Source organism: Anoplolepis gracilipes, chromosome 13 (assembly GCF_047496725.1).
Source record: "Anoplolepis gracilipes chromosome 13, ASM4749672v1, whole genome shotgun sequence".
Taxonomy (NCBI): domain Eukaryota; kingdom Metazoa; phylum Arthropoda; class Insecta; order Hymenoptera; family Formicidae; genus Anoplolepis; species Anoplolepis gracilipes.
In genome coordinates this window covers 6121033-6133589 of record NC_132982.1, presented here as the reverse complement: position 1 = coordinate 6133589, position 12557 = coordinate 6121033, and the positions used below count along the sequence as shown (strand labels likewise).

The following is a 12557-nucleotide window of genomic DNA, read 5'->3' as shown; positions in this document are numbered from 1 at the left end:
TTTCAACTTTTCAATTTTACGCAGTTTTTTATTAAAATATAATTATATATAATAAAAATATTTAGAAATCAATAACTAAATATAAATAAACTAAACTAAAAATGTATTTAATAAAAAATATCATTGGAAGCATTGGAAGCTGATTTTGAGATGAGAAATAATAAGGTACAAGAAGCAAAAGATATATATTTGAAAAATGTGCAATAAGATACTAAATAGCGGTAAAGTGAGCACAAAATAAAATGGAAAAAAATTATAATGAAACGTATAAGAGATAGAATCTCCTCTTTGTTTTTCATTACCTCAACTTCTGCAGATATTTTTCAATGATATTTATACAACAAAATGACGTTAATGCCATTCATTTATCACGAGATCATCAAGCTTGTTCGATAAATAATATAGCAACAGTATAATATCTCATGCAGCGTTAATAAAACGTTTCGCGTTGCAGGAGCTGCAGCTACGAAGTTTCTTTAGACGTCGCTAATTAATTATGCGAAGAAATTGTTAGCCAACTATTATTTACGTTTAAGGAACGTGCGTCCGATCGCGTTTATCTCCGTTTAAGGTTGAACCACTTTTAATTGTTGGCGTTGTTATTATTACAGCACAGCAATTCCTGTAATTCGGCGAGTTAAAAAGTCGCAGGTAATTAAGAGGCATCGAGGCTCTACTTTAATTTTAATACTCGGAACGCCGCCCGTTGCGTTCGCCTTTCATTGCTGGTTAATTAAACTCGTACGGGAAAGTCGTTTCATTGTTGTTAAGAGCATGAAGAGCGCAGAGTGAGAAATGGGAAGCGACGAAAAGAAGTGATGGCGAGATAAAAGCTATACAAGAATCCTTCCCCTCCCTCCTCAAAAGAAGTAAAAAGATAAGGACACAGTAATTTAAGTTACGTCTTTCCAAGCAACCTATTATAGAAGGCTTAACCCTTACGTATGCGAGTTTTTACCCTCTGCATGCGGGTTATGAATCTCCCAGCGTTAATCCTTTTCGTCATTTCCCCGAAATTCGCAGCGTCAGCGAACTCGCCGCATTCGCAGTTGCGAATCGTGCAACTCTCTGCGGTAGATTAGGCCAGCAAACAGAAAAGTGTATTTACGAAAGTAACGTGCAGGACTCGAAGGCTGTGCTATCGTGGCAATGCTTTAATCACGTTCGCAGCGCACGTATCGTATATTTACCCCAATAGTAAATACGCCACTTGCCTTAGCGCATAACACGTACTGATGCAGAATGCGCATAGGATATGCCCATTAATCGTGATCAAAGCACGAATGGAACTGGGTCACCCAAAGTTTCGCAGGATTTTTGTCTGTCTTACAATAGTGTCTCATGGTATTCATTCAATCTTTTCATGTTTTTCGAGTATACAGTATAATTGGTTCGTAAAATAGAAAAAAAAAAAACTTAATATATATATATATATATATATATATTATTTGAATTATATAATTAATATAAGAAATTTATTATTTGTCATTTTAGTGATTATATATTTCTATGTCAATGATTAAGCCATATTTTGTTTTTAAAGATATTTTAAAGATGTTATTTTATATGGTGAGCCGAGTAAATACATATTTGCAATATGTACATAAATTTTTAGTTAATCATTCATAAATATGTTACAAAAAATATTTTTAACGTATTGTTTTAATTTCTTAATTTATGTGTATAATTAATTGTTCAATTTTTTTATAAAAGTAAATAAAGAAAAACATGTTGTTAACATAAATTACATTAATTAATATTATTTATTTATCGAGTTCAAAGTGACTTCTTGTAATAGTTACATTATTAACTTTTAATTACAACAACTTAGAGTTAATATCCCTCGAAGTTACGCAACTCATCGTTTCTATGTAACTAAAAGCTATAAAAAGCTATAAAAGCCGTCAAAGTACTCGCGTGTCCTGCGCAACTCATACCATCACAGCAAAGAAGAAACTTTATTAGATCCTTTTTACGTGCTCGGGCCCGCATCGTGTATGCTTGCAAAAAACTTCGATCGCATGCAAACAACGAAGTAGTTATTCAGAGCAATCAAGATGAACGGCTCGGCCGGTAGATACGCGTCGAGGAAGAGACTTATTGTACTCGCACGAATATACTCACATAGAAACGCGCGCGCGTCCAAGTAAAAAGCGAAAGAGGCAAACGAGAGAAAAGAAATGGAGACTCATAAAAGTGCTGAATAACTCGGGGCCAATATAAAGCACGCCAAAGTGAAATCGAGCTTGGCACGTGAAGATCGAGCGCTTCGCGCCCCCGAGTTTACAGCCTGTCACAGCTAGACCTTGACGAATGGCTGCGGAATTTGCTCGAATCGAGTGGGTCGACTGTCCTATTTGGCCTCCGGCCTTGGGAATCAAGTAGTCTGAGGACCACCTGAATTCTTTCTTCCCGTAATTCTAAAACGACAGCTAAATGCCATTCTTTCTCGTCTTTTTCATCGTTTTCGCCCGCATGAAGGCTCTTTTCTTATTTATCTATCAGCATTTCGGAGCACGAATACGCAAGATCTCGCTGATTTCGGTACGTGAGGATAATTAAAGATGCCCAATGAACGGATATTCGTCACACGGCGTGGACTATGATGGAATTTGCGCCAAAGCCAGCGAGATTTTGCACCCACAGCTTATAACACATCGATATCCTTTGATCAGGGAGGTACCAGCAGCTAGTGGCGTAACTCAATTTTCGGCCAGAGCCAGTTAATACACCCTCGATTACTCAAGCGACCTGAATTTATTGGAAAACGGCACCCTTGTGTAAGGAGCCCTTTCTTGCCCCCAGTGGACGCGTACGTGGAGTTGAATCCCGTAGTAACCCAGATCGCGATAATACCATTCAACGTTTCTGTCCCAGAATCCGTATGACATGTATGTACGTGTAAATTTTGTATGCATATGCTCTGACGTTTGTAAAGTTTAGATTTGTACCGTGTTAACATTTAACGGGTGACGATTATAATTTAAACAATTATTTGATAAGCTTTATATAACGAAATTCATTTCACAATTTACATTTATATTCGCGACACTCTAATACAATAATATTGATTTCGCAAATTAACTATGAATTTTTCCGAAATCGCCAACAAACCGAAGTAGTTAGCCCAATTCAATTCTACACGACATAATAAATAATATGTTTAAAAAAATGGAAAAGCTGTGGATAATTTTATGGAGACAAATATAACAGCTTGGCTGAAAACAGTTTTTCATTCTCGGGGCTTGCATTTTGATCTTTCTCGAAAACATGTTTTCACGACAAATTATATTTCATTAACAGATTCGTATTTTTGTATCGCTCGTATATTTTTCTTCAATTCTCTCAGTTCGTTAACGCGCGGCGTAAGAGAAAGCTTTCAAGGATAAGAAAGAACTTCATTCTTTTCGCCATCTTTTAATGAACTGCTTTCGATATTTGTGAAAAATGCAACTTCTTTATTTCACTCACGTCGTTATGAAACAATAGAAGGAAAAAAATGAGAAGTAAATAATTAATAGAAATATATAATTACTTCAGGAATAACTGTTAATTACAAAGTTTTTTGTTAATATTAATTGAAATCTCGGAAAATCAAATATAAGAACTTAATCAGTCTATAAAAATGTCAATATTTCGTAAATTGGTGTCATTGTTTATAATATTACTTTCTATAATACCTATGGTTATATAATTATAATTAATTATATAATTACTTTTAGAATAACTGTTAATTACAAAATTTTTTGTTAATATTAATTGAAATCTAAGAAAATCAAATATAAGAACTTAATCAGTCTAATGTCAATATTTCGTAAATTGGTGTCATCGTTTGTAATATTACTTTCTGTAATACCTATGGTTAATGCTCGATTTATAAGATAGATAATAATTTACAAATTTTGCTTTAAAATTTTTGTATATTTAAATGCTTAGGCACTCTTTTAAGTAAGTTGAGAAAATATTTACGGGCAACTACATCGTTGCAGATCTAATTTATTCAACCACGTGGAATCTAAATAATTCATATCACCCATAAAGTATGCCGTTGCATCGCGAGCTTTTAACAAGAATCTTTCGAAGAAGCAGCGTAACTCTTGAAAAAGTTGGCTAATTTATCCTTAATCGCGCGTACGTCTTTCAGAAAAATATTTACGAGAGAGAATATTTTCGAGATACATTCTGTCAAGAAATGAAGCGGAAAGATTTACTGCGTATTTTCGCGATTTCTATGCTACACAGACTGCCCTAATTTCTCGTAGTTAAAATATCTTTATACACAACAGGATACACTATGCACTCTAACTTTAAATTGCTACTAAAGAAATAAAAACTATCGATCAACTCTGCTCTTTTTTCCGTGTACGTACATATTTCATGTGTTGCACTTTAAACCACAAACGTTGTTAAAAATGCTCGTTTCATTCTTACATCTTGAACGAACGCGCGTATTAAAATCACAAACCGGTACAATCGAATGCAATCAACGGCGAATTTATATTGAATCGTTGTATTAATTAGCGTATCACGCAACAGTACACACTAAATTTAAAAAAAAAAAAAAAGAAATTTTTGTATCTTTAATAGACTGTCGCGGATTTTTTCTTTTTTTCTGTTTACCCTTATATTTATGTAAATTGATAGCATATAATGTGATCTTTTTTGTCTAAAAGATAGTAAAATAGTAGTGTTAAAAAATATTTTAATTAGATGTAATGCATGTTATAAAATGAGAAAGATCACTATCTTTAACGTTTCAATTAAATAATTGTTAGCTCTTTTTAATGAGAGCATAATTTTATTTGAAGCGTTTTACGAGAGATTTTTTTTCAAATTGTTACTCGCAAATTCCGCACAAAAGATAATTGAAATTGTTCGCGTGGGATAGTCGAAACATTATAGTCGGGCGTATACTTCGGCAAATATTCCGCTTGTTCCAGTGTGCTCAAAGCTTGTGTGACGGAAAAGCGTCGTTTCCAGGTATGGCGTACGGCGGATTTGCACAGGAATTTGAGGAAACCTATTCGCATCCATTGTCCAAACATGGAAATGTCTCCGCTAAGAGAGCGCGATCTCATTGACGAAAGAATAGCTAATAGCTGCTGTTGAATGACGAGAGAAGCGTTTATCCTGTAATTTATGTACTTTTATGTTTCGAGGAGATAAAAATGCAAAGAATAGATATTTCGAAGAAAGAGAAAAATGTGCTCAATTGTATGTAGATTAATGAGTAACTAACTTAAAAATATATTGTTACATAATTCAGCATTCTTACTACATAAATAAAATATACATCAAATTATCGAACGTTATTGAATATGATAATACATAATGTGTTACATAAAAATAATAAAGATAATATATAATAATGAAATTATTGATAAATAGAGCCATTTTGATCGACAAATACTCCTTAATTTGTAATTAAATATAAATAAACTAGTAGGCTTATATATAAATTTTACGATATCTGATTGAGATGAAAATTGACACAATTTTATGTTTGATTTTACATACATATATATGAGTCTACTTTAGATAATCTATAATTTGCGACAACACGTTTCAAAATTATATTTAGGTTTTCATATTTTAATATAGATGTGCGTGATTTTTTTAAGTTTTATTGTATTATGCGATATAATTATAAAGAGAATTTTTGTGTCCTAACTTTTGTCGCAAACTATTATAGATTTTTTTAGAACGGGCTTTTTAACAAATAAAATTGAATGTGTTGGAATTCTAAAGAACGAGAAGTACGAAATTGATAACGAAGGTTTAATCTTTCATTTAAAAGACAGTCTAACCATTAAACTTTCCAGATTTATATCTTTGATCTTTATTCAGTCTTAATTCCCTTAGGCGAAAATCCTGTTATAGTTATTATCCGTGCTACAAAGCAAAAGGAATACATAAAGCCGAGCTTAAGATTTTCATATTTAGCGGAAATTTATACATCTCTCGGGAAATTTGTGTACAAAACCGACTCAAAGTTTAAAATTTGGAAAGTTTTGGATAAATATTGATAAAATATAAGTAAACAAATATCGTTGTCTACCTATTTCACACAAGTTGATGACTTTTCAACTACTTCATTATAAGTTAAACATTGATATTATTTTCAGTCTTGTTATAAACTATAAAAAATTATTGTCAAATTTTATTTTATATTTGAAAGAAAAGACAATTAGAAAAAATAAATATAATTATCTTAATAAATTTAACTATATGATTAAATTTAATTATAATTATTAAATTCTCAAATCAAGATACGATTATGTTTCTTTGAATTTCCGAGCTCTAAACGGCGAATGAGAGTACTCGGCATTCGTGATGAATTTTACAATGACCTAATTAATGATTCAATAATAGATGCGTACCTTTTAATATCAAGCTATTTTTTTTTACCGATATGAAGGAACGCAGAGAAAAAGCGCAATTAAAGCGGCGCCCTGATGCTATGAGCGCTGCAATTAATTCTGTAGGGATATGGCATGGTATTGATTAAGGTAGTGGCGGAATTAAAAGTAAGTCGATACGTGACAGCCGTTCGCAATTCGTGAAATGCCGATTGAAACGATCTAAATGGTATTGGCATTTTTTTAGATATCTATTCAGAACTTTCTTCACATCAGGAGATGCTCAGTGATTCAATGATTTTTCAACGAAAATATTGTAATTTTCCGTGATTGTTGGCCTGACAGTATGTATTTACATGGTAACGAAAATTTATTCTTAATCAGTATGCAAGAGCTATTGAAAGCGACCCGCGTATTGGCGCTTTTACAATATATTACTGGCTTCTTTTTACAAGATAAACCTTTTGATAAGGATATTGCACTCCTTCATAAATAGATCCTTGCCCGCGGTAAAAAAGAAAGATAAGGTATACGGTATCGAGGAACATTGAAAATTAAATCGATGTGAAATTAATATCAGGTAAAATCGCTCCTAACCGCTCTATTTTTTTATTATACTAATTGAGTAATTTTTGACGGATAATGGCACCTCGAAATCGAGAGTTCTCATTTTGAATAATTAACGCACGCAAGATAGTATTGTAATTTAGCTTAATCAAGATAGTAGAAACTTTATTCGATAAACACACCGGTTGAATTATTTATGATTTGGACTTTCTAGGTGTGGAATGTCCGTTAATAGTTAAATCGAACTTTAATCGAAAACTTTACTGAGTTTCTTTTTCTGTATAAATACTTTTTAATCTTTAATTAAAATTCGTTGTTAAAAGTTTCTGACTTAAAAAAAAATCAGTTGTAAACTGCTGCGTGAAAAGGCAATTGTCGGTGCCGATGCGGTTTTCTTGTGACACATTTTAATTAGTAAATCAGAAAGTTTTTAAATAAAATATCTGTTTTGCACACGTTTTTTATTTAAGTATTTAAATATTGTTTTATTTTCTAATTAAAAAAAATTTGCATTAAATGTTACATATTGTTGCGTGAAACAATTTTTTCCATCTGATTCTAATTTTTCAATTCCAAATATTTGATGTAGAGAGCAAATATAGAAAAATCCACTTTGCTTACTTAACTAAGCCAGGTATAACGTCAGTTTGATAAAACCTGCCGTACAAAGAATCGTATTGCTTTTCTTTGCGATTAATTCTAAAATTAAATACAAATCTTAATTCAAATTTTTATATCAATTCGTTAAATTATTTTCTTCTACATTCCCGAATTTAAATGGAATACATTGAATGGATGAATTCGCCTCTAAATGCACGTACGAAATGGGAAAACCGTGGAATGCGAGTGAAAAGAAGGATGAAAAAATGCAGTATACAAGGAGAAAAGCAGAAAAAGAAGCAAGAAGAAAGCAAGAAAAGAAACATTCCACTACGAATGAAAAAGAATGAAACTCGGCTGCTTATAATACCGGTTGGCCCATTAAAACTCGCTGAGATTCGCTCATGTTCTACCTTCTCGAGTGTTCTCTTTGCTAGAGTCGACCGAGAAGTTACATCAGACATAGAGAGTTTCTTCTCCGCAATCGTCTAGATTTTCTCGCGTGAAGCAGAAGTTTGTCCAACTTGAAAAAAAACGTTAGATTCGTCGATTCAATATCGCCCCGTTGATAACGTGAATAAATTGAAAATAGATGATAAACGTCTTAAAAAGTACATACATGATATTAATCATGCTTAGAAATCATTTGATATTAGAAAAAAATAATTTTCTTTTCAAATCGTCATCGATGACGAATTAAAATATATATTTAAAAAGTCTAGCCACAAATTCGTATTGCTTATTTTAAAATGTTACTAAGAATAAGTTTTTTAATTAAGATTGTTTCGAAAGCTGATCGTTTTTCATCGCGCGTTGTAACGTTTATGAAAAATCGTATTAGTCACGCCTCAAGCGTAATTCGCATACTGATGCACTTATACGTAATACATCGTCCTTGACGCGGAGCTATATATATATTTTATGTCGCACAAGAGTTGCACTGGTTTTCACCCTTAGCACGTAGTAAAGCACACACCAGTTTCGTTCGGAAACTTTTCCATACACGCATCTATATATTATTTTTGCTCCATGAGATTTATCACCTCTGCGGTAGTAATGGAACTCACGAAACCTTTCTGACAAGAAGCATGTATGTACCCAGAAGTTTTTTTTTTTTAGATATCCGTAATGTAAAACCGCCTGATAAGTTAACAAATGATCAAGAAACCATTTATAACAATATCAACAAGTTCATATACAATTATTGAATTAATTTCGAAATAATTCGATAGATACATGCAAAAATGAAAGGTCTCTGGAATCCGGAAAAAGATGATCTCACGTACCCAACGGTTACGTATACGGACGTTTTGTCTTTCGAAATACACTATATAGTCGAGAGGAAGATAACTAAATGATCTGAACACGGTATCTCCATTACCCGATAGTCTATAAAATCCCTGGGCAGCCGTTTCACCGGTCCCGCGCAACCATCACCCATCCATTGGAAGAAATTGCCAGACATCTAGGGACAGTCACGCGCATACGTGCAGATTACAAGACACCCGGTATAAGTTTCGCGCTCGCTCGCACACGCTATCGTACTTCGCACACGCTATCGCCGGCGGCTTGCGGTATCGTGCTAGTTGCATTCCCTGTTCCATCAGCGAAAATTATGTAAATACATTTCCTTCTTTCGTCCCGGTACATAGAGGCGATGGAACCGAAGTAACGAAACTTTATGCAGCGCCGTCTCGTCTCGTTTCATCTCGTCGCCAGTTTCGTCGCATTGCATTGCGTTTTTCCGCGAGCAAGTTCCGTTCTAGTTTTTACATAAATTTCAACACCGATCGTCTCGGTGTTCAGTTAATTTAAGAGAAAGTGATGCGATATATAAATATATCGATATTTATAATCGCCGTATAAACAGCTGATTGGAAATAATTTATATCAATTCGATAGTATAAGAGTATTAAATAATTATTTATCGATAATAATAAATAATTAGACCATAATAATGCCAATGATGATGACAATTTGCAAAAATGATGAAAGGATTAATATGAAAGACTAAATTTTAAATATTATACTCCCTCTCTCTTTGTCATCCTGTTTCTATCGACATACAAGTGCACCATGATATTTATTTATAACTTTTTATAACACTCAAAAAAATCAATAATTTCTCTGAAATTAATTCATCGTTCAGTTTGCAAACCAAATATTAATAAAACGCGTCAGTCTATTCAATACTGATACGGGCGAATTGGAACGGAATTGCTTTATGAGCGAGCTTGAGTAATATTCAGAGTAATATTGAAGAGTTTCTAGCGTATAAAAGTTATTTTTTAACCTTATATTTTTTTCAATTTATACATGACAAGAAATAATTGTCACGTCACTCGCGATATAGATCTGGAAATGGAATATCCAGCACGCTTGCTGGATGTGATTTAATGATCGAGCCACAAGGATTAAATTGATAATTTCTAGTGGTCGTAATTACAAATATCAAATGCATTTATAATATTGACACGGACTGTGCTAATACATCGTGCATTAGTCGACATTGACATTCAATTAACATTGCAAGTTAAATTTTGATGTATAATATGTGTATAATGCAGTCCGAAAATTATTAGAGGCAAAATTATTTCACGGATTATTATATTTTTCAAGAAATAAAAATATTTCTCATTGATCTCTGTTATTTTCATGACAGATAAAATATATTTAACTATATCTTGAAAATACGATTTTTCCATCTTGAACATGTATGTCTTTCTTCGTGGAACACGGATTTAATTTCGGCTCTTTTCTTGTATTCGATACAAGTGCATTTGATAGCGACGTTACATATAACATCATATCGATACTCGCGGACGTCGAATGTTTCTTGAATATCTACATGATTTATATTTGCAAACGTATCGGTTTTCTGAGTCAAATGCAGCTGCGTGTTACTTCCGTATGCATTGGCCGTCATGAGACACAGAGGAAAGATTAAATAGCGAGACATGGAAGTTGACGTTTCTATATCTTCGGTACGATAGTACTTTCGAAATTGCAAATGTTATCAAATTAACTCATCAAATGTCACAATGTGAAATAGTTTTACAATTGAAACAAGGTAGTTACTAAGCAAAGTATAGTATAGAATCTATATATTAAAAATAATAACGCGATAGCAGTAAGATAAATTTAATAAAATTTGTCTCGTTGAACGAATAATATTAACTCGTGCAGTTGCAAAAGTTTAAAATCACCGCGGGAAAAATTAGCCGCTAATCGGCACAATATGTAATGATAACGATTTCCACTCTCGATGCCGTCCTTTGAATTGTCAGTTGCGCCGAATGTCGCGCGTCCGACACGGTGTGATTAATCAATCAGCAGTCAAAAATGCTCATCCATAAAATCGACTATATTCGAATTTGGGTCATTGTTAGGCGCGCGTAAACTCGTGTAGAATTTACCCCGCTCGATAAACCGCGAAAAATATGCAACGACGATCGGTTTTCGTGCCCTGTGTGAGATGATCGAAACCCACTTTGTGAAAGAAAACATTATCGCAGTCTTAATAAGGGCGCATCTTGAAAGTAACCTGTTGCGGCTATTCTATTAATAGTGGGATGCCGATAAAAATCCGATCTGATGTCGCCATGGTTTTACTCCAGAACTTTTTTATCATTTTGAAATGTATTAATGATCTAATGAGAAAGTTGTAAATGCGCAATATAATCAACGTTTAAAAGTGATAAAAATATTTTTTATATCATTGATTTTATAAACTATAAAAAATGTATACTTTTTTAGATTGATAAAACAATTGCAGTTGCATATCTATTTTCAATTTTTGACGTATAAAAATGTAGTGATAAACAGACTGCGCGAGTAAAATGCACCCATATGTAAATAAAGTACATCATATTCACGATATTTTTGTTCCCCATCTTTTTGCACCGATAACTAACATGATTTACATGACGCAACTATTTCGCGAGAACGATTTGAAATGTCGAATAAAACTGAATGATGTGTAACGCGGTAATTGGATCACTCCCAAATACACTTGGAACAATTTTAGATCAATCAAGAGTGACGTTCAATTAATGGAACAGTGAAGTTTCTTTAAAAAGTGACTGAGATAGTTTCGAAGAGTTTTATACCGTTTGTGTAATTGGCAACGATTAATTGAAAAGAAGTCGCGATTTGTTTTATTTTTCATGAATTAGAAACTTTGAATAGATCAAAGAGACTTACCAGTTTCAACCAAAGATTCGTGATGAGCAACTGATTCTTCTCGTCCTGTAACAAACATTATAAATGTTAATCAAATCGAACATACATCACACATATATTAAACAACTGTTTTCTCATGAAAGCAAATTTTTAATGTTTGAATGAAAATTATTATTATTCTCAAAAAAACAGCATTTAACAATACTATTACTTATTATTATAACGACACACATTACTATTTACTATTAATTACTCAAAATTTATAGAACATAAGGATATATTTAAACAAGTTTTAAATTTCTATAATTTAGAAACTAGATGAGATGATGAATGAAAAATAAATGAAAACAAAAAAAATCTCGGTTATTCTGTGCAAAAATATCTTATACACTTTGAAAAGTAAATTTGTAATATTGCATGTTAGCATTATAAATACGTACACAGTTTTTATTTTTTTATAAAAATAGACACAAACGCGTTTGACATTCGTACGACGCAAGACAAATTAACGCGCTAGACGCAGCCTTGTATCTCATTATACAGTTTTATATCGCAATTAAAAATTGCTGTAAAAAAGCGTATATGCATTTAACAAAAAAGATTCGCGAAGACGAAGGACTTTCATTGCTCAGAGTGTCTGCAGGTTGCATAATAAAATGGAACATACAAAGTGCGTTATTATTTAATTAATTGCACATTGTTGGCGAAGTAAATTATTTGCGCATATTTTCACAATTACAAATTCAATATAATAAATTTCCGAGAGCGCGCGAGCTTTTTTAGGTGTTAGAGAACGAATAGCAAAAGATGGCCGAGCAACACTATAAATTATGCGACGTTGCACACGAG

At 32.8% G+C, this 12557-nt stretch overlaps 1 protein-coding gene and 1 long non-coding RNA gene across 3 annotated transcripts in view; one reads left to right on the top strand and one right to left on the bottom strand.

Annotated features, from left to right (window-relative positions):
- The window catches only part of LOC140672535 (nicotinic acetylcholine receptor alpha7 subunit), a 178600-nt gene that overhangs the window by 46978 nt on the left and 119065 nt on the right, over positions 1–12557 (bottom strand). For both annotated transcript variants that reach the window (XM_072904764.1, XM_072904765.1), the window contains one exon: positions 11730–11774. In XM_072904764.1, the coding sequence (XP_072760865.1) occupies positions 11730–11774 (45 nt within the window). The remainder of the gene's footprint in view (positions 1–11729; positions 11775–12557) is intronic.
- The window catches only part of LOC140672538 (uncharacterized), a 153323-nt gene that overhangs the window by 25586 nt on the left and 115180 nt on the right, over positions 1–12557 (top strand). The window lies entirely within an intron of this gene.